General features: G+C 47.7%; 1 protein-coding gene across 44 annotated transcripts in view; it reads left to right on the top strand.

Annotated features, from left to right (window-relative positions):
• MAP4K4 (mitogen-activated protein kinase kinase kinase kinase 4) overlaps positions 1-22,901 on the top strand; it is a 172,178-nt gene that overhangs the window by 80,089 nt on the left and 69,188 nt on the right. For 42 of the 44 annotated variants that reach the window (XM_060169503.1, XM_060169502.1, XM_060169506.1 and 39 more), the window contains one exon: positions 2,296-2,352. In XM_060169503.1, coding sequence (XP_060025486.1) covers positions 2,296-2,352 — 57 coding nt within the window. Of the gene's footprint in view, positions 1-1,017; positions 1,141-2,295; positions 2,353-4,585; positions 4,724-22,901 lie in introns of those variants that run through there. The other 2 variants (XM_060169508.1, XM_060169511.1) reach the window with 2 other exon arrangements.

The following is a 22,901-nucleotide window of genomic DNA, read 5'->3' as shown; positions in this document are numbered from 1 at the left end:
CGTGGAAGCTGGACAACCCTCTGGACGTTCCCTCTCATCGCTTGGTCCCGTCCGCGAGAAGTCTGCTGCGGTAATTGGGATATGACCCCACTGCAGGAAGAGTGACGGGCATTTGTTTTCAGATGTGAGGGCTGACCAGGGGTGAAGGAGCTGGTCTTCGTGTCCCTTACGTGGAAAGGCCTGAAGGGTTACTTTGTTCTCTTAAGTTCTCCTCTTTGTTCTTGGATTCTTGGAAGCTATACCTTGGCTTCAGGACTGTGTTGCCCGTCTGTGCTAATAAATCCACCTCCTGTCATCGATGGAGGGAAACAAGGTGCAGCCTTATTTTGTCACCAGGGCTGCACTTGACCCTGTGCCATGTGCTGTCCTTTGCCCCTCGGTTGTTCTTACTGACACCCCTGTGATGTGGACAGGGCTGTCACCCCACTGACAGGGGACGAAGGTCCCCGAGTGGAGGAGATGCCGGGTGGGCACAGCGTGGTGCCCGAGCCGGGCCGGGAGCTCTGTCCTGCAGCTGCAGAGGGTCATCGGCTCCGTGTGTCCGTGTGAGCACAGCTGTGGGTACCGCGCTCAGGACGGTGAGCTTCCAGAGCCTGGAACCCACGGGTGGAAACTTGAAACGAGCGAGTCAGAGGTGGACACATCCACGGACGCTGGCTGTTAGACGGACAGGGAGTAAGTAAACCGTGGCCGTTTGAGTCGGACATGTGGGCCCGGGTGCCGTGAGCAGATGGCTATTTCCTGACACAGGGTTGGGTGTCCCCCCCCCCCCCCCCCCGCCGTCTCCACGGTGGGGCTGTTCCTCGGGCCACGTCATGTGCCGAGTGGGGACCAGCAGACAGGGTGACATTCTTTTCAGGATTGTGAGTCACCCAGCTGTGAACAGAGCCGCGGTGCAGGCTGTGCGCTGGGCTCTGGGGATGCAGGGGAGTGTGATGTGGGCACGAGGGCCAGTGGGCCTGGGGAGGCTGGGTGGCTGGAAGGGCATTTGGGGACTGGCATTGGGGCCGGTGACCAGGCAGGAGGCGGGGCTCGTGGGACCCCGCACCGCCTGCTGCGGAGGCAGAGCGTCTTCAGATGTCTGACTGTGGATGACGGGACGGGGCCACCCTTCTGAGCCCGAGGACGGGGGCTCTGCAGGTGGGTGATGCTGGAACGAGGTTCCAGGCCTGTGGGCTTTATTTGTCCTGCTTTCCCCTGTCTAGGCTGTCGCCCAACCCTGCTTGGTGAGCTCCTGGGCCGGCGCTGGACCCCATCCCTCTGTGACCACAGAGAGTTGAGAGAGAGTTGTAATTCAGTGTCATTTTCATGGAACTGTTTTGTCCAAGTTGTAATTTGAGTCCCTGCCCAAGCTTTCCAGAATAAGTGGAGAGCTTTCCTCAGGTTTCAGGTTCTAAAGTTCACAGCTCTTTCCACCACGAGGCCACAAGCGAGGCCGGCTCTCGGAGACTGTGGGGACGTGCGTCCTGTTCCACGTTCGCGGCAGCAGGAGCGTACTCCACAAAGCCCTTGAGGAGCCGGTGCCCACGATGTCAGGGTAGCTCTTTGTTGCTCTCCTTAGAGATGCCCAGCAGTGCGCTGCAAGATGGGTAGGGATTAAGTCCCTCCCTCCTGGTCTGGGGGAGGGGACAGGAGAGCTGCATCAGGCTTGTTTGAAATGCTCGTGATATAAATGGATAACAAACGTTTAGGTTCTAGGCTGGGAATTACGACACAGCTGTAAGACCGCGCTCTCTCTGTGCCCCCATCTCTTTGTGTACCCCCTTTATTCCGAGCAATTATGCTCCAGCCTCCCTGCATTGGGATCACGGGAAAGCTTCGAAGAAGACTCTCAGTATAACTTGTAAAATCAAGTAATGGGTATTGGGGGTATACGAGCGGAAAATGACTGTTACCCATTTTTGACAATAAATGATATCCAGACTTTTTTGGTCGTTTCCTTCATGTGGAATGTTGAGAAGGGAAGGCTGGTCATCCTGATGTATGGAAGAAAACATTATTTAAGTTGTTCAGATTGAGGAGTAATGATACGTAAATGAAGCCCGGGGAAGAAAGAGGGACTTGGTTCTTTATCAGAACTCCTTCGTTCTACTGACGGTTTGGTTTATTAAGTGGGGTTCACGAGTCCTACAAACCAACAGAACCATCCTGCTCTATTGGAGAGCATAGGACTCTTTCATCATCAGTTTTGGGGAAAAAGTACAGAAGAGGTGACTTGCTGAAACGTCAGCCATTCTGTGCTAATGACTGTGCAGAACAGCCGTGCCCATTCTCTTTCTTTTTTCTGTTTTTCAGGGTCGCCATGTTAAAACAGGTCAGCTGGCAGCCATCAAAGTTATGGACGTTACTGAGGTAAGCTTGGGTCACAAGTGTTTTTAAAGCAATCGTTAGATAAAAAACAAGGGTCCCCCTGTCTCTCCAGCCCACCATTTAAAAGGAATTGTGTTTGGAGAATCGATCTTAAGCAAATTGCATTCATGTGACACCATGGGTTCAGAAGGGCCAGCAGCTGAGCTGGCTGGGGTTGTTGCAGACGGATCCCAAGTAACTAAGAATCAGTAGCATTTTCTTTAAAAAAAAAAAAAGCACATCTGAGTGATGTCATCCTTGACAATATAATGGACCATAATTGGAAACATCTTCTCTAATGGCAAAGAAAAGATTTAAGACGGGATCACAGAGGTCACCTGAGTAGGGAGGTCGAGGTTGGTGGGTGGGAAAAGCTTCTCTGGGGTATTAGGGCCACATTTGGGCCATTTCTTTTATTTTTAACATGGGGAAGGAAAACAGATACAGCCAAGTTCCCAGAGGTTTGAAAACAGAAACATCTGCTAGAATGCTGAGCAGATTGTTGGCAAAATTTAGTAGCAAAAAATAGTCCTTGAAATGGTCACATGAGGATTTACTGCGTAGCCTTAGATGGGAAAGAGGAGAAATTAGCTCTAATGAAAGGTAAGTGTGTGTGAGCCCGCGTGTGTGCGTGTACCTGTACTCACGGGTCCACGTTTAATTAAAAAAAAAATAGCCATGGGTTATACTGAGCCAAATCCATCTTACTTAAATTATTTTCATCTGAAACTTTATCCGCTCACGATTGCTTCTAACTTGCCTAATTATGAATAAGATTTACATCATATATCACAGATTCTAGAGTGAGTTAACCAGAAACCGTGGGGATTTGGGATGCCTTTACATCAAGCCCTGATCACCTAAGCCTGGGGTCCGTGGAGGGCGAAAACGGCTAAACTGGTCTCAGGTGTGCGGTTGAGCATCTCGAGGGACGGCTCCTCCACCCTCTTCTCCCCTCGGTCTCTAGTAACACGCTAATCGCCAGCACGCATGTTGTATTAGTAAGAATTAGAAATGTTGTCTCTGGACCACGGGGCAGCTAACTGCTAGAACCTTATACAGATATTTGAAGATGTGACATTTTATGCCGTGACTGCTCTCTTTCCTCTGTCATTTTCTAATAATGGAAAAGTACCATCGCTTGGCTGGCCAGAAGATTCTTGTAACCTCCTGGGCGATTCTGTTGCGTGCTAGTGATCCTGTTGGACTCTTTCCAGTGAAATGCTAATTTTAAGATTACAGAGCAGTGAAGGAGCCGCCAATTCTGACTTCCTGTGACTTAAATACCACAGTCGGTGATTGATGAAGTGCCCTGTGCGTGGACCGATCGGGGCCCTGCCCACCGGGCCTCTGTTCACGCTTCCGTGCAGGTGGCCGGTGGTACAGCTGGAGCCTGCGTCGTCTGACAGTTGTCCGCACCCTCCTGACTCGGTTACTGCCAGACTCGGGGTACCATTTTTAACGTCATCTTTGGGAATTCTGTGACGCATTTGCCAGCCCTGAGAGTTGAGGTTGTTTCCTGGCTCCAGCCCGTGCTGCCGTGGCTGACACGCTGCTGACATCTCCAAGGGCATCGAAGTGAGCTTGTCAGCTCTGTGGATGTCCTGTGCAACGTATGATCATTGCTTTAAAGTAAAAAGGCACGTTAAATCCTCATTCTTCCCCCACTTAGAGTCATCAGTGTTGGTGCCCTGGTGCGTTTCCTCGCCATCATCTCTCTGTGAGCACGGCTGTAAAACACGTACCCGTGTGTGTAATAGACACTTTTGGTGAGCTGTATACAAGAGGTGTTTCCTTGTCTGAAAAAATCAGGCAGTGTTGGACAAGTGCATTTTCAAGATTCCTTTAAAAATACTTACGCAGAACCCCTGTGTTCAGGTAAAATGAAAACCAGACGGTGAGTCTTCAGAACAAAATACAGACCCAATCAACCATTTACTGTGTTGGCCTCTCAGTGCTGCTTCTCGTGTGCCGTTTTCATGCAGTGACCTCTAGAGGGTGACCTGGGGGCTGTAGCCTGGTGCACACTCAGCGCCCCGAGCAAGCGTGATTGCGGGTGGAGAGCTTGTGCAGCTGGGCCCCTGGAGAGCAGGCCTCCCGCCCTCCGCATCCAGGGCCTGCCTCTCGGCTCTTGCAAAGTTGAGGGCGTTGGCCGGGGTGGGACCTGGGAGCAGGCTGGCAGGAGGGGGAATTCGCAGCTGCTGTTTCTTGTTGCAGCTCCAGCAGGAGGGGCTGTTGTAGAGGGTTCTGTGGCTGAGAGCGGGGTCCTGCGTGGTTTCAGACCCGACTCAGTTTCATCTCGGGAGCAAAAAGGTGTGGCTGCGTATCCTTGGGAAGCCACAGACTCGTCCCGCTGGTTGAGCCTATTCCTGAGGTGAAATTGAGAGGCCGTTACCAGGCTACTGGGTATTCCTCAGGTTCCGAAGGCCTGAGGAGAGCAGGTGTGGGGAGGGAGGTGGCCCGGCTGCTCTGCCCCCCGCTGTGAGCTCTCAGCAGCCCTGAATAAACGCACTCCAGGCCGGCTGCCCCAAGTCCGCGTCACCTGCCGCGCTGGATTATGTGACCCTGGAAAACAAAGCAGACCGAGAATTCACGTTTCACCCTGGGGTGAGGTGCCAGGGGCTGTCTGGGAAACTGAGGGGTCTGGAAAGGAGGCATCTATTTGCTCGAGATGGACAAATGTCTTTACGTTTCTTCTTGGGCTTGAACTATTTTAAGAATCGATTTTCTTTAGGATTTTGAAGGGTTCTTTTTAAAGAAAGCATGTCACTTAGCTGATTGGTGGTGGGAAGGGTTGAAGGACGTGTTCAAACTGGACAAGACCAGGACATGAGATCTGTAATGTGTTGTTTTTGTTTTTCAGATAATTGTAGATTCACGAGAATTTGCAGGAAAGCATCAGGGAAGCTCCTTGTACCCTGCACCCAGTTCCCCCAGGGGTAACATCTTGTATAACTATAATACAGGGTCACAACTGAAGTCCTGCACAAAACAAAGCCAGCTAAGGATCTGACCAGGACTCCAGTGTTTGTTAGATTATAGCAGATATGTCTGCCTGCACGGCTTAGAACCGAGGCAGCCACGAGAGTCGGCACTGATACAGTCCACAGAGCTCATTCAGACTTCCCCAGGTTGACATGCGCATGTGCGTGCGTGGTGTGATGCGTTTTGCGGGATACTTGAGTTGGTTGTTTGAATTCTTGATAGCCCCTTCATTTCAATCTTTGTGTCTCAATGTCAAACTTGTATTATTCCCATCACGCATAAGGGACTGAGTTTGTTTCTTGCAGTTGGGGTATCACGTTTCTGTTTAACACTGTGGAAGGTAAAAGAAAAAAAATTATCTAGATCAGTAATTCTCAACTTGAGGTCCATAAACTCTTTAGGATTTGTTTCTGAGAATTGAATTTTGTGTTTTCATTTTAATAATTCCCACCCAACTTTTTTTTTTATGAGAATGTTCATAATTACAGAACTGTTCAGAAAATGAACATTCTCTACCTTTCGCTAGATTCAACAACTGAACATTTCATTTGTGTGTGTGGTACATGCGTATTGTTGTGATACCAAGATGCTTCACTTGTAAATACTTGAGCACACTTCTCTTAAAATACAGTCATAATCCTAATACCACCTGAGAGGATGAATGATTTCAGATTGCCACCTAATGCTGTCAATTTCAGTATCCTCAGTTGTGGCGAGAAAGGTTTTCTAAGCATTTTTTCCCAGTCATAGTCTGGTGGAGGTTTATGCATTACATTTGGTTATCTTCTCTCTCTTTTTTAAAGATCTTTTTTAAAAAATTGAAGCATAGTTAATTTACAGTGTTGTGTTAGTTTTAAGTGAACAGCAAAGTGATTCAGTTATACATACACATACGTATATATATTCCTTTTCAGGTTCTTTTCCTTTATAGGTTATTCCAAGATACTGAGTGCAGTTCCCTGTGCTCTGCAGTAGGTCCTTGTTTACCTGTTTTATATATAGTAGTGTGTTTATGTCAACCCCCCCAAACCTAATTTATCGTCCTCCACCCCAACCCCCATTATCCTCTTTGGTAACCATAATTTTGTTTTCTATGTCTGTGAGTCTGTTTCTGTTTTGTAAATAAGTTTATTTTTACTGTTTTTTTTAGATTCCACTTATGCGTGATATCATATGATACTTGTTTTTCTCTGACTTACTTCATTCAGTCTCTGTGTCCTTCCACATTGCTGCAAATGGCATTGTCCATTCTTTTTTATGGCTGAGTAATATTCCATTTATATATATATATATATATATATATATATATATATATCCATCGACAGATAACTGGGTAGGGAACATGAGGTACATATATATTTATACGACGGTTAGCTTATCTCTTAAGTCACTTTTGCTCTAGATCAGTTCCTCTGCACCTCCATGTCCCTCCTACTCTTTTTTTTTTTTTTTAAAAGAAATCGACTTTTGGAAGAGCTCAGCCAGTTGTTTGGTAAAATACCCCACATTCTGGATTTGTCTGATAGTTTCCTCACGTTGTGCTTTAACTTGTTCCTCCTCCTGTATTTCCTGTAAACTGGAAATTAGGTCGAGGCTTGAATAGACACAGAATAAGTATTTTTTGGCCAGAACACCTCATTGGTGGCATTGGGCTCTTCCTGTTGCGTGACCTCAGGGGGCGTGCCCACCTGGTCGTCCCAGTGTTAGTGAAGCCAGTTTGACCTCTTGATGGAGGAGGCGACTGCAGAGTTCCCCACCGTCGAGGGGCGCCCTCAGCTCTGCACTGGGAAGTGATCTGCAGGTGATGCTGTGTGAATAGTTAGGACTGCAAGGTGGTGGTTTTCAGAGTCTGTCATCTAGGCTTGTTAGCTTGCATCAGTCTGTAAAGAAGAGTTTCCTTTCTTACCCACTCCCACCCTTTCTTGTCTTCTTTCTTATTCTAGATACTGCTGTAGACATGGGCAGTTTTATTTAGTCAATGTGTTTCCATCAATTGTAGCTGCCGTTAGTATTATTTAATGAAATCATGCCAGATCTGGCCATGGGAGCTCTTTCAGGACTGCCTTCTGTAGCCCTTTGATATGACCCCATTAGTTTTTGAGTATTTCCTTGTTTTTTGGCACACGTAGATATTTGAGGCTCATCTTCCAGAATCTGGATCCCTTCCTCTGAGGAGCCTTAGTTCCTTTCAGTGGGAAATGCATTTACAAACCAATATCTGGATGCTAAGTGTGCTCATCGCTGATGAGGTTTTCTGCTTCTAGGCCCTTTTAGTAGATAGAGCTTGGGAATATATATTTCAGAATCGATTTTTCCTTAATTTTTAAAATCTTGTGTATTTTGGATTTCTTTCCCTTTTCTCCTAGCCTGAAAAATCTTGGTTCCTAATAAAATAATATATATGTTTGCTTTATCCTTTTTTTTTTTTTTTTTTTTGCGCGGTACGCGGGCCTCTCACTGTTGTGCCCTCTCCCATTGCGGAGCACAGGCTCCGGACGCGCAGGCTCAGCGGCCATGGCTCACGGACCCAGTCGCTCCGCGGCATGTGGGATCTTCCCGGGTTGGACCGGGGCACGAACCCGTGTCCCCTGCATCGGCAGGCGGACTCTCAACCACTTCGCCGCCAGGGAAGCCCTGCTTTATCCTTTCATAAACATAAAATCATTTCATAATTACAATAACAATGGTACTACTTATCGATAGGCATGGAGTGAAGTTTGCTTTCTCTGAAGCTGTTTCTGTCCTTAGGCTATATCTGTGCCGGATTTACAGAGTGCTATATTCAGAAGTTACTTGAAATACGAATTCCTCTGTATGGCTTATCAATTTGCTATGTAGCTACCAGCTTCAGTTTCTATTTTAAGTCATTTATAGAGAGTTTCCTTTTTCTCCTGATTTAATTTTTGAGTGTGTGAATCATTTACATGTTTCACAAGTCAAAACTCTATAAAAAGGCACGTATTTCAAAATATAACTTTAAAAAGCTTAGGCTTGACCGTCTGGATGATGGGCCACCGTATACCCAAATACTGCCGTGCAGCTCCGTGCCCTATTTGTGTTTGACAATTGCTTTGGGCAAAGGAGGGCTCATCCTCTTGGGGTGATGCAGAGAGAACAGAGGCAGACAATACGTAGTGCTTCATGGCAGACAGACATGAAATGGTGCTCTGTGGGCTGACGTTTCGCTGCAGCTCATCACCGCCCCCAGTCCGGTCTTCGGGCTGGACTGGCCCCATGGTCCTTCCTTCACTAGGCCTTCCTGGCGTAGGATGGGGTCAAAGTGGTAGATTCTCAAAGTGTGGTCTCCCAGCAGGCGCGCCTGGGAATTTGTTAGAAACGCAGTGTCTCAGGCTCCATCCCAGACTCCTGCATCAGAAATGCTGGATCGGGGCCCCAAGTTCTGGGTTTTAGTAAAGCCCACTAGGGGATTCGGAGGCAAGTTTGAAAACCCTTGTTCTAATGGACCATAAGGAGAGAAGCCGCCCCCTCACACCTGCAAGTTGAAGGATTCCAGCTTAGAGACACTGAGCCTTCGTGCCGAGGAGCACATTGCTAGTCGGATTTCAGGGACTAGAACTCAGATCTCTGATTCCCAACTGACAGAGCCTTTGAAAGTATTAACAATTTTAAATGTCAGGTTCTCAGTAGGCTTGTTGATAGAGCTGATGTGGTCTGGACCCTAAGGGATGGGTGGATATTGCCCATCAGATCAGCCAGAGCAGCCTGTCTTTCAGTCCTAACAGCTGAAGTGTTGGTGATTGGTGATTGAGGCATATTCCTTGGAGGAGGGGAAGATGCTGGGCCTGATGCCCACTGGGGTGCAGGACGCTGGTCGGCAGGTTTTGGTGGGTGCCCTCCCTACTCCCGGCGTAACGCTCCTAGTGACGGGAGATTGAGAGCTGCGTAAAACCTAGCCTCTGCCCGTGGTCAGCCTGGGGAGGCAGGTGCTGCAGAAGAAGCGGCCCGATGTAGGGCACGTCTGATGGGCTCTGATGGGCTTTGAGTGCCGTCTGAGCTGGGTCCACGGAGGAGGAGACGGATGCTCGCTCGCGGGGCGTCCACACTCAGGCAGGAAGGAGCAAACCCGCTCACCCCGGTGACAGGGCGAGGCCCTGTGAGCCTAACAGCTTTACCACTGTTCAGCTGCAGGGGGCACGATGTACTACTGAACGTGCTGCTCTTGTCTGGACAGAGGTGAGAGCAGAAGGAGGGGAGGGAGAGGTCTCTGTGGACTGTGACCTATTGTCCCTTCCTTCTGGCCCTCAGAGGCCAGTTAGATGCTGCAGGCCTGACAGCTTGGTCCTGGCTCCTGGCCCCCAGCCTCCTGTGGCTCTGGCAGGCTGGCCACGGGGCTGACCCCATCGTCAGGCGCGCGGTCAGTGCATCAGTGACATCTGTCAGCTTCAGCGGCAGGCTGTGTGCCCCCTCTTCCAGATACTCTTTCCTTATCTTCTGTTTCTTAGCTGCCTTAACGAACTACCTTCTCTCTCTTAGCTGCTGGGAGAGAAATGATGCACAGGTTTGTAGGATGCTAAATTTTATCTGGCATTTTCTTACCTTCAGTTACTTCTAACTTAATTGGAACGATCTTGATATTAGATTTCAGCTTCCTAATTTGGATCGTCTTCCTCAGCCTTCCTGTAGATAAAGGTCACAAGTGGTACCTCTTTATTATTATTGTAATATTGGTATAACTCAAGTCCTTGAAGAAAAGTTCTTAAAGTTCATTAGAAATTGATTAAGCTTTGATTTATTATAATTAAAAAATATGGCAGTAATTTTGAGAACCAGTAGTCCCACTGTGTCCCCACCAATCACACCCTTATTTTCACAATCACCTCCCTAAGAAGACTTCTAAGATTTTGTTTTTTCCTAATCACCCCAATGAAAATTTACAGTCTGCACACATCTGCTCATGTACTGTACGTGTATCTTTATACATAAAAGTGGTAGGTTTTTTTCCTACACCTCTTAGAATCACTTTTCATCCCCTTAGAGGGCGATGTCACCCCATTGAGAACACCTGGTGTAGAGCAAATAAGCATGGACCTTTTACAAAAGAGCTAGGGTGCATTTTGTACTATTTCTAATACTTCCTTCTTTAAAAAGTTCACTAGATACTAGAATTCATCTTCAGTGATCAAGTGTAGAGTGGATGAAGTGAACTGATAGTTTTTAAGGACCTGTGCCAGGCGTTGCGTTGGGTGTGGTACAGGCTCGGCTGGAATTCATGGATGTCCTTCTCCCCTGCATCTACAACAGATGGAAGAACAAAGGTGGGACTTGGGCCACAAGAACAGACTGACTGTAAAGCCTGCTCCGCTTCTGTTTTTTTTATTTTACGTTTACATTTTCTTGAAGTATTGATTTACAATGTTGTGTTAATTTCTGCTGCACAGCAAAGTGACTCAGTTATACATATATACATTCTTTTTCACATTCTTTTCCATGATGGTTTATCACAGGATATTGAGTATAGTTCCCTGTGCTCCACAGTAGGACCCTGCTGTTTATCCAGCCTGTTTATACTAGTTTGCATCTGCTAATCCCACACTGCCAGTCCTTCCCGCCCCCAAATTTACTCCCCTTCCACTATCCTTCTTTCTCTAAAAGTAATGTGAAGTTAATTTAGGGTTAAGTCAAACTGCTCAGCAAATAGGTACCTGTGGATGTGTTTTGAAGATAACTCTGCTGGTGAGGATGTGACAGGTTTTGTAAAGGATTAGAGTTTTTGTTTTTGTCAAGGATAGAATGTGTTTCTATTGGGGATTGATTTCTTCTAATTTAAGAACGTAGGGCTTCCCTGGTGGCGCGGTGGTTGAGAGTCCGCCTGCCGATGCAGGGGACGCAGGTTCGTGCCCCGGTCCAGGGGGATCCTGCATGCCGCGGAGCGGCTGGGCCCGTGAGCCATGGCCGCTGAGCCTGCTTGTCCGGAGCCTGTGCTCCACAACGGGAGAGGCCACAACAGGGAGAGGCCCGCGTACCGCAAAAAAAAAAAAAAAAAAAAAAAAGAATGTAACTGGGAACTTACAAAATATGAAAATTCTCCTGTTCTTGTCTATATCATAAGTAAATAAGTAGAGGCAGGTTAAGATTAGATGTTGTATGTTTTTCACACTGAAAAGCCTTCATGTTATGTACTGATGACGACACGATGTTACGAAGGTGATTGATTGACCTGCCCAGAATTCCATAGCTTGCTGCAGAATAACACCCCCCGATCTTCTTTTATTGCACGGTGACATCTGCTTCACTTGGGGAGCACAGCTCTGTGTCCTGTACTTGGGGTCTAACTAGCACCGGGTAACTAGTCACAATGCCCAGTAAGTTGTAGGTACTCGAATCTTTGACGAATTGAACAGGGTGTTCTGGTTTTGGTGGGCACTTGGAGAAACACGTCATAGTTGTACAGTATTGGTTTCATCGTCCAAGAAAATTACAGTCATGTATTGTTGCAACAGAGAACTCTTGGAGGTATGACCGTGTTTTATAGCCTTCTCATTTTTTGTAATAAAAAGTATTAAAAATAACCGTAGGTGTTGCACATTAATCATAAATAAATAATAGTAAAACCTGCTCTTCGCACTTGAACTACGTTCCTCTAGGAAGGAAAATAGAGGAGTCTCTTAAAATCACCAGTGGTTAGAGTGAGTGAGTACGTTTCCGGCTTTTGTGTTTAGAATGGTCGCTGAACTAATAAAGATGATTTATTTACTTTCCTCCTCTTTCCTGTGAACATAAGTTTGAGGCCTGTAAATATTTTTCAGAGTGAATTTATAGTTCATGAGCCTCGTCGAAAGCCGGCCGCGTTTATTTAATAGTCACGTCCTGGCTTTTACTGTAAGACAGCGTTAACACCTTTGGTAGACTAGGGCCTAAGGTTCAATTTAATAAAGCTTCAGCTTCCCTACCTGTAAAATGGAATAATAATTCCTACCTCACAGGCTTTTGTCAGAATTAAAATTATATAATAGATGTAAAGTGTCCAGCATATAATTTTTACGTGGTGAATGAGGGTTTCTTTGTTCCCTTCTCATTAAAGATACTAAAACAATATAACTCATCACTTTTGCTGAAGAGACGTTTTAACACACACACCTGCCCTCCTGAGCAGCTGTTCTCTGACCTCTCCAGAGGTCAGACCTCTCCTCCTCCTCTGTGTCCACCCTCTCTGCCTCAGGTGGCGTCTTTGTCCCCCTGCGTAGTCACACTGTTTGGTTCTTCGGGACCACTTTTGTCTGGCCCTGTGAGCTGTCTGCTAGGGCTGTTTTAATGGCTACCTGGAGAGCCCCATGATCGTTGCATGCTTATGTTAATTCTGTACTGGGTTATAAACGCTGTGGGGAGCTAACTGTTTTAGGGTTCTCATAGCATTTCCAGGCTTTGGACAGAGCCCATCACATGGGTGGCACTCAGCTTCTGTTTGCTGCTTCTGAACAATGTCCTGGCAATTTTAAAGGAGAATTTCCAAAGTGTTTTGAGTGTTGGCAAAAAAAAATATCTATATCTATCTATCTATATCTATCTATCTATCTGTCTATCTCTACACCCTTTTATAACAATAGAGACAGCCCTTATTTTAATATGTATGTATTTTTTCTGTGGCTTTGTGGTTTACAAAAAAGAAAGAAAATTAAATCGGAAAAGAAAAATATTACCATCCATTCTTACTGGAAATAAGAAAAAGTACTCATGGATTTGGTCAGATGCAGTTTGTGTTCATTGGGACTGGAAAGGGCATATGTCAGCCGTGGTTTGCGGGCTTTTGTTTTCGTGCCTTGAAATGCTGTTCATGAAGTTGCACTAATTCATTCATTTAAACAATTACTAAACACTTCGTCTTTTTAATGCAGACTCTTCTCAGATGTAGGGTGGAATAGAAAGATTAATTTTGCTCCAGAAGGAGCTGTTCTTAATCTCTTGGTAAAATAAAACTTGCCGTGAAAAGGAGCTCTTTGTAATCGTTGATGAGCCCTCCTCTCCAGGCAGATGCAGCTTCCCTGTCACTTCATGAATCGAAGGCATTTTTCTAAGGAAAACAAATAGTTGAATTTAAAGAAAACACCCAGCAATTTTTGTACAACCTGAATTGCTGTTTTGAAAAATACGGACACTGTACTTTAACAATCCCATCCTCCCTCCCCACCAGCTGCTTTTTTTTTTTTTTTAATTTGGGGGCTCTAAATGCAAAATTTGATTTTAAAGTCTTGATACTTCCCTTCTTCCATTCCTAGCAAACTTATTAAAAAAGTTGTGCATTGGAGGTCTTCAAGACCATCTTCAGGCTTAATGATCCCCTAGAAGGACTCACAGGGCTCCGTCTATAACTGCGCCCTCAGCTGTGATTTACAACCAAGGAAGGACACAGAGCAAAGTCAGCAGAGGGAAGAGGCGCATGGGATGAGGTCCAAAGGAATCCATGCACAAACTTCCAGGAGTCCTGTCGCGGTAGAGTCAGGTACATGATTCCTCCAGCAGTGAGCTGTCCTAACACACGTGCAGTGCTCTCCACCAGGGAAGCTCCTCAGAGACGCAGGGCTTGGAGTTTTATCTGGAGCTGGTCACGTAAGCACCCTCTGCCAGGCATGTACCTGAAATTTCAGACTCCCTGCAGGGAAGTAGGTGTTCAGCATAAACCGTATTGTCTGTTCAAACACCCCAGGAACAGGGAGCCACCCTTCTCAATCCAGGGGATGTTGGGAACCCTCCCAGATCCAAGGTCCGGTTGCCAGCGCAGGCCGCAGCTTTGCACACAGGCCTCTGCAGGGGTAGCAGCCTCAGGCCTGGGGATCAGACTCTTCTCCTGGACTCTGTGCAGCATCTCATTGGATGTCTGGTCTCCTGTGAGTCCCTCATCTTCCCCTGAAGCCTGTTCCACCCACAGCCGTATCCTTTCTCCGTCGGGGGGCATCCCGCCTTCCACTCAGGGCACAGAAGCCCCGGCGTCCTGCGACCGCTGCCTTCCTGCCACGTACTGCTCACCCCGTGTGTTAGGAAATCCTGTCAGTGCTGCCTTCAAATGGTATCCAGTTTGGCTCAAAATCGTCATGGCCGGTGGTGGCCAGTGGGACAGCTGGGCCATGGGTCAGTAACTGTTGACTCCGGATTAGAGGTACAAGAGGGTTTGTAAGCTATTTTTTCTGCTTCTGTGTGTTTGAAATTCATAAGAAGTTAGCATAGTTTGTGAGTCTGTAAGAAAATCTTACACATGTGAATCTTGCCTCTGTGTGTGTGTGTGTGTGTGTTTGAAGTATGACATGCATACAAAAAAGTGCACAAATGACAAATCCAGGACATTTCTGAAAACTGAACTCACCCCACTCATGAATCAGCAAGAAACGGAGCGTAGCTGGCAGCCCAGGAGCGCCTGGTGGCCCTTCCGGTCACCACTCCTCCCCCAAGAGTAACCACCCTCCTGCCTTCTAACACGATCCATTATATTTGCTGTGTTTGTGGTTGATGTGCACGGAACCATAAGGTACTGCTGTGTCCGCTTCTTTGACTTGACCTTACGGTTGCGAGAGCCGTTCACACTGCTGCACGTAGAGAGCGTTTGTTTATTCTCTCTGCTCTTAGTATTCTGCGACGTCACACGAGCTTCCAAGAGAACAGTCTCCTCCGGGGGGCGTGGAGCTCCCTGAGTAGCCTGGTGCCAGTCGTGCATGTAGCAGGTGCTGAACTGAATTGCTACAGAAACAAGGAAATTGACCTGGTAGAGGAAGTTCTCCTTGAACGGATAAGAGATGCTCAGGTGCACATTATAGGGAAAACAGACCTTCGCTTCTTAACTTCTTGTGTTTTGGGCATGATTAAATATTTCTTTTCTGGTTTAATTTTATCTGCTTAACTGCAAGAGTTAAGAGAAAAGTCGGTGTCGCTAACTTTCGATGATCAGGGATAAAGTGGGAACTTCTCTCTGAACTCCATTTCCCTTGGCTTTGAATTTCCCTGCTGTGACAGGTCTCCAGCAGAGAGTTCTTACCCAGCGCCCTCGAGGAGTCTCCATGTCACACTGCTGCTGACTGTTCATCCTCTTTGAGCCGCTGGTCATTTTTCTGCTTACCCTGCGATCTTGGCAGGGGTCCTCCCCTCCCCGCTTCAGGCATAGAGGTTTGGGGTGACATGCAGATGGGGAGATGGACCCTGACAAATGGGATTCCAGCCCATTCCATGGGGGCCAGCCCGAGTTCTTGCCCCCCCCCCCCCGCCCTGTCCAGTCCCCCTCCCCCTGCCCCAGCCACGGTCCCTCCCAGACCTTCACAGGAGACCCTCTCAGCGCTTGCTCTCTCTCCTTTCTGACCAGGGTGTTTTAAGACAACACACAGCAAAGCCTTTGGTGAGGCATTTTGTTGTAGCCTTAGGGCAGCAGGAGCAGGCGTAACTGTTAGGCCGGGGGACTGTGTGGTCATGTGGTGGGCCCCTGGGTGACCTCCTCCGTGAGTGAGGGAGAGAGAAGGTGTTTATACCAGGGAAGAGCTGACACCCTCCTTGTTGTGGTTTCATTTCAAGGAGACGTCTAGTCTCCTCTCACTTTTGTTCACTTACTGGAGAGGCTGGATGTGTTTTTGCCTGAGGCTAGAACTAAAGAAGACCCCGTAGTTTTTGTTTCTCCTTAAGTAGTTTAGAAAGAAGAAAGCAGTTTATTTGGAAAAGAGCTGCAGAGATGGTTTTGTTCAAAAGGGGCAAGGAAAAGAAGACCCTTGAGAGAGAGGAGGTTAACATTTGGAATCACGAGGTCCAGCAGCAGTGTCTCTTTGGACCTTTGCGAGAGCAGGGGCCGGACTGGACTTGACTGTCACATACGATGCCGTGCTTGCGGACCTGACTGTTTTGATGATGTGATGAATGTGGCCCTGATACTCTGAAGGAGGCACGTGGTCCTGACACTGAATGACGTCCCCGTGCATGTGGTCCTGACTCTTCCGAATGATGTGGGTGGTATGGGTGACACTGCTCACCCAGTTCCAGCGGTTTTTCTTTTTTCCTCTCATCTCCCCTACCTTCTTTTACCTAACACGACACGTCTTTATGCTGGTTTGAGGAAGTACAGCGACATGTCTTGCTGTGCTTGTGTAAGTGCTTCGTGACGATACCATGGTTCACATGGGGTGTGTGGCGGCGGGGAGGTTTACGGTAACTGCCGTCTTCGCTTAGTTCACAGGCAGAAGGGGCAGAAGGTGGAACATCAAAGATGCTTCTTCACGGTGAAGTCTAACAGAGTGAGTGGTTATTTCTTCAAGAGAAGCCCCACGCCTTACCAGTAACCACCAGTCCTAGTTATTTGCCTCTGTGTTAGTGTTTTCCCCTAGGGGAGGGTGGAGAGCAGATGCGCACTGCTCCTTTCTTTGCTGGTCGGGCTGGAGATAACTGGACCCCAGTGCTGGATGGTGTGGGTGCGCTGTGTGTGGGGTGGTGGCCTGGAGCTCATGGAGAGGGCTGGCTGGCCCTGTGCAAGTACGAGGACTCTGCCTCTTCCTCTTCCCCCACAGTGCCCGTGCCTGTGACCCTGCCCCGGCTCTGATACAGCAGAGTTCACAGCCGAGGCTGCTTCAGTAAGGCTGAGGTCATCACAGGCGGAGAATGTTTTCTTAACTGCTCTGGTCATGGGCGCTTAGATGTTTAAGGTCTTCTGGGCCTTTGAATGTTGCTGCTTAGTCCTGTTCATCCTCTCCTTCCCCCTGTTTAGTACACTTAACAGTGGTAAGTTTTATGGTCTATAAATTCTGGCTCTATAAAGCAGTTGGAACCAAAAGTTTAAATGACTTCTAGGTTACTGTTTCTGTTTTTATTTTTATTTATGAAATGTAGATATTCTAGGGAGAAAATCCAGAGAAAAAGAAAGATGAGAAAAAGCATTTCATAATTCTGTCCCCTTGGTTTGTTTACTGTTAACATGTTCATATTAGTATTTTTCTAGTTTCATATATAGAGAGATATGTATATATACAGATACATGTAAAATTATTCTTTAAATGGTGAAATAGCCTTTTCTCTAACATTAAAAGTAACATACGCATCTAGAAAATGGGAAGATGGAAACATGTTTTCCCTCGCCCCGCGCGCCCGCCTCCACCAGGGTGTGTGCGGCTGACTTTCTGGCGTGTTTCCAGTCTTTTCTGGGATTGGAGCCGTTTCTTAGTGCTGCCGATCACTCAGTTTCCAGTTGAACATGTGTGTTTGTCTGTGTGGCTGCATTTAGTTTAAAAATAAGTTTGTGCCTATCCTAGGAGGATTTCTCCTGAATAATTTAGAAGGTGAATTCCTTAGCCTTGTCTCGTCTCAAACATACACTTCATATAACTTTGTTTTAGTCGCCGCCTCACAGTAAACTGCTTCCTGTAAGCTTGTGGATGTGCGCGTTTACTCTCTATATTCACGCAGTGGTTACTTCTATGTGTGTACTGGGTTTGGGCAGTGTGTCCTTTAGACTGTGCACTCCTTCAGAATGGGCCAGTTTGAGTAATTTCATAGCACCATGTGATGAGAAGCACTTTGTAGTTTTTACTAAGATCTTGAAAAGTGGGCACTCATTGCCACTGTACATACTGGTTACTTAATATACTTTTCCTTGACAGATGCTCCTTAAATGACAAGGTGTTTGCCATTGTCTTTATTCTTTTAACTTATCTGAATACAAGCAAAAGCGAAGTTAGGGAAAGGCAGCAGCCTATGACTTAAAAAAGCCTGACTGTGCGAAACCTGTTTGGTAGATGCTGTGTATTTCTGTTGACACTTGACTCACCCCTTCCCTCCGTTGAATAGTTGAGGGGGTTCGGTCCCAGTGCTTGTTTCCGTATCATCTCCAGCATCTGTTGCGTCCTTTGTGTGGGAGGGAGATGCGGCTGCCAGGCTGTCTCTAAGTGGGGCTGTGACGTCACGCCTGGTGGACGGGCCCAGCCGTGGGGTCTCCAAGTGTGCTTTGGCAGCAGGCGTGCCAGGCACAGCTGGTCTGACCATGTACTTACCTTCTCCTGCAACTCCATGAAAATTATTTGGTGTACAGTGGAGTGATGCCAATGGGCACTTACTGGATGGAGAAGGCACGAGTGACTCAAGAGCCCAAGAATGGTTTTCGGTGCAGACTTGAAGATTTCAGTGAATTCAAAGTACCATTGTCTTACTGAGTTTTTGCCTCTAAATCATTTAGTGCAGCGCTGATGGAGACATGCTAACTTTCTTCATTCGAAGTTTAAGAAATGGTCATTTTGCTAGAGCAGGTAGTTGAAACAGTAGGGAAGACTGTGGACAAGCAATCAGAGCGAATTTACTTTGATTCGAATCTCAGAAGGTTTGCTGTGTCTGAGACACATTTCGTAGCAGCTTGTGTACATTTTTAGTTTTTTTTTTTTTTTTTTTGCGGTACGCGGGCCTCTCACTGCCGTGGCCTCTCCTGTTGCAGAGCACAGGCTCCAGATGCGCAGGCTCAGCAGCCATGGCTCACGGGCCCAACTGCTCCGCGGCATGAGGGATCTTCCCGGACCGGGGCACGAACCCGCATCCCCTGCATCGGCAGGCAGACTCTCAACCACTGCGCCACCAGGGAAGCCCTCGTGTACATTTTTAGATGGAATGTTTAGGGGAGATTCCATGGTACCACTGGGTTTTTTTCCTTTATATATCTCTTTAATGTGTATATATTAACTTAATTATATTTATATTATATATTATGAATTACTACATACTATAATTTATTTACGTAATTAAAGTTTAATCACTTGTGCGGAAGCCTTTTCCCTGAATTGACACTGGTTTTTATAATATTTGAAAAAGTTCAACATGCTATTTAAAAACACATGGGTCTCTAGAATTTGTTACTTATTATATCTCTGAGATTTTATGACTCCCCCCGCTCCCCAAATAGTTAAGGATGTCCTTGTCTTCAGTTAAAATTAGCCACTGAGGGGCTCTTATCTCTGAACAGCGAGCTTCAAATTAACCCTTTATTTACTCTGGACTCTTAACTCCAGAGGCATTTCTTTCTTCCTTTTAGAAGCCGTAGAGAACCTTAAATTTTAAACTCAGTCTTACCCCCTCCTGCATCTGTGCTTAGTTAGATAAACCGATCAATCTAATGAATTCTGCAGACAGAGGCTACAGCGCTCTGTGTGCCTGTTTTAGCCCAAGGCTCAGTATTCCACAGACAGACAGCTAGTGAGTACACACGCGTGTAAACATCCATGCGCAGACGCGAGGTCGCCCGCTTATCCTGAGCCTGGCAGGAAAAGAGGGTGTTTTCTGATTTCTCCTACAGGTGTGTTTAGTTTCATTGCTCGCTCAGTCCAGGCTCTGGTGCTGTGGACGTGCTTTTGCGTCCTGTGAGCGTCCTTGCTTCATCCTGTGTTCTGTGACCCCTCTGGTCTGGGTCCCTCCTGTGCTGGCTCTTCCAGCCCCTCGACTCTCTCTGGAAGGTCTGCCCGCCTGCACCTTGGCAGGGCTCCCCTCCCCCGGGGGCAGCCTGATGCCCTTTCCTGGCGTGTCTCTCCATCTCTGCATCCTGCCCCTGGCTGCCATCTGTGCAGAAGAGGCCTTCAGCCCGCTGACTGAATGCACGTGTTCCGTGGAGGAGCCTACACAGGGACATGGTTCTTGCTAAAAGGCCGTCGAGAAATGTGACATCTCAAACTCGCGGCCTTCGTGTTTGGAGTCCCGGCAGATGGTGAATTTGGTGGTTTGTGCTGCTGGTTGCAGGTGGATGGCAGGGGCTGGTTCCACCAGGATGACACCCTTCTTCGTGCGTGGGAGTTTGGGTTGGTGAGTGACCTTGCCGGGTTTCCACTGGAGAAATGTATTTGAAGACGGAACTAACTGGTTTGCATTTCGGTGGAGACGCCATTGAGGTAGTGACTTTGTACGTTGTGTTAGTGGTGACGGCCCTGGTTTCCTCCTCTCCCCTCCCCTCCCCTCCCCTCCCCTTCCCTTCCCTTCTCCAGCCCCATCGCCTTGAGGGCAGAACAGGGTCTCTGTGGCCCGACTCTTGGCCTCTCTGAGAGTTCGTTTTAACACACCCACTCCGAGGTGGCCAGCCTGACCCCAGGGCCGCGCGGACTCTCACCGTGTGTGTTGCTTCACAGACACTCAGCACATAGGGCGGTGCTTGGTGGTCCGGGGGTCGGTGGGGGGCGTGCTGGGTGCTCTTTAGGGAGCGTCTGGGTGACCGTTGCGTCTGTGATGTCCCAGGCCGGCTTTTCCGGTCCCTCTCCAGCAGTTCCAGCCTGCAGCTTACTCTCCGCAGTGTGCGTGTGCGTGTGCGTGTGTGTGTGTGTGTGTGTGTGCGCGTGCGCGTGTAAAAGGGGGAAAATGGATTAGGTAATGTGATCTCACGGAGCTATTTTTAGACCAGCATGACTTACTACAGTTTTGTGAACTGTGTATGTAGTACCCTGCCCTGAAGTTCTATATAAAGTGATTAATAACAAAAAGTTTGCTGATCGCTTATCTTTCCTGTGATGTAAAAACAGAGGGATCTACACCTTTCCTTTGCTTTAAATAAATGCTGGTTGAGGGGATAGGGGACTATCTGAGGTAAAAGAAGTGAGGTTAAGATACGATATTGAAGTTGCATCTTCAAAATTTGTGGAAACTGTTTGTTTGCCTCTTTATATCGGAGAGCCTTAATCCTGTATTATTGTCTTCCACTCTTAAAATTAAAAATTTGTTTTCTGGAAAACAATTTTTATTCCTGTATGCGATAAAATTCACGTTTTAAACAGTAACTCTGTATATCTTTTAAAGTCACAGTCAAAAGAAAAATTATTTTCTGATAAAATACAAATAGTACTCACCATCAGCAGTGCCATTTATTGTGATCACAGCGTGTCTCAGAATGAAAATACTGGGAATGAAGCTGTAGCAGGGCAAGTTTGTCCCCCTCGTAGCTGTGACGCTCCTTAAAAGCTTCAGAATACAGTTGATTAATACCAATCTCAGCACTGAGTCATCTTCCTTCTAAATGAATCACATAATGAAGATAATTGGTTCTCTCTCTCCTCCCATCTTTTTGGTATCTGGAGTTTTGGCATCTCTCCACATTTTCCCAGGAGGAGCCCCTGTAGTTTATCGGTGCGTCCTTGTATGAGCAGGTGACACGTCGTGGAAGACGCACGTCGCTAACTGTTCTCCAGCAGGAGACCTGAGCAGACCGTGCAGTCAGCTTACAGTGGGACGACCGTTTCAGGATCCGGCTGTTGCTCTTGCCGGGGCCGGCGCCCTCGCTTGGCCTCTCAGCCGTCACAGCAGGGAGTCGGTAAGCCTGGCAAGTGTCCACGTACCTGCTGCCCGAGGGCGGGTGACGCCGAGTTTGCTGGCCTGAGTTCACGGGGTTGCCCTTGACAGGCTGCCGCAGGCACGCTTCGTGTTCGGAGTTGTATTACCTCAGTTTGTAGAGCAAAAGATCATTGTAGTTCGTTTTCCGAACCTCACGTTTGAGTACCTGCCGTGTGCCGGGCGCCATGGGGGTCTTTGCGTGTTACCTGACTTTCCTATTCCTCCACCCTGGGGTGTGACTCTGCAGCCAAGAATGGAGTAGAGTTTCCTCCTCTTGCATGCAGGGAAACTGAGGCTCAGAGATTTACTCTTTTTAACTTTTTATTTCTTACTTTAAAGATGACCTGTCTCAGCAGCATCCAGCTGTACACAGTGCACACCTTTAGTCTGACAGGGCCTGTTAGGGGCATGGACGTGAGCAGGGTGGAGGCCCTGCCTTCCTGGAGCTTACGTCCTCACAGAGGAGGTAGATTTGTTTTTTTTTTTTTTTTTTTTTTTGCGCGGTACGCGGGCTTCTCGCTGCTGTGAGAGCAGGGAGGGTGGGCCGGGTGGGGAGCGAGGTGCCAGGCACCGTTGTCAGCTTTGGGACCCATCCCTGGGACGTGAGCCTGGTTCAGAAGACTGAGCTGGCAGCTCGCGGGAGGAGAAGCCTTCCAGGACTAGGGTCCTCAGTGAGAGAGCCTTTGCACCAGCAAACCGTATTGCAGCAGGCTTATATATGATGCCGTAACAGGGACCTCTCCCTCTGTGCTGGATGGGTGAGCACACCCAAGCACTGCGCCACCAGGGAAGCCCAGGAGGTAGATTTTAAGCGGGGTTTTGTGGGGCTGAGTGCTGAGACAGATGACGATCTGTCTGTCCCCAGATGCATGGTTTTTATGCTACTGGATGTTTTCGTTGCCTTTCTAGGTTCTTCTGCAGCTTGAGCCGTGCAGCTGGTGTGACTGTGGTGCAGAGCTGGGGGGAGGTGGCTGTTCTGGGGGGAAGGTTGTCTCCAGCTGGGAGGCTCGGGGACACATTGTATAAATTGCTGACGGAGTATAAAGCATCCCTCAAGACTTTTCCCAAGAAGGACCATCTGTACCGTGGGCTGTACCTGAATGGATTGGTCTGGCTCACAGCAGAGCTTCCCTTTGGGTTTTATTAAGACTCGAGGTCAGTCCCCCGTCTAGTCTGGGCGGCGGGGTGGATCCTACAGGGTCAGACCCCCGTCGGCTGCTCAGGGGCATGTCTGGGGCTCAGGGTTAGGGTTCTATATTCCTCCCATTTTCTCTCTTCACGTGATTTGGTATGTTTCTAAAAAG

Source organism: Lagenorhynchus albirostris, chromosome 13, assembly GCF_949774975.1.
Source record: "Lagenorhynchus albirostris chromosome 13, mLagAlb1.1, whole genome shotgun sequence".
Lineage (NCBI taxonomy): Eukaryota > Metazoa > Chordata > Mammalia > Artiodactyla > Delphinidae > Lagenorhynchus > Lagenorhynchus albirostris.
Note: the sequence above shows the minus strand (reverse complement) of the source record. Positions and strands in the feature narration are given on the sequence as shown.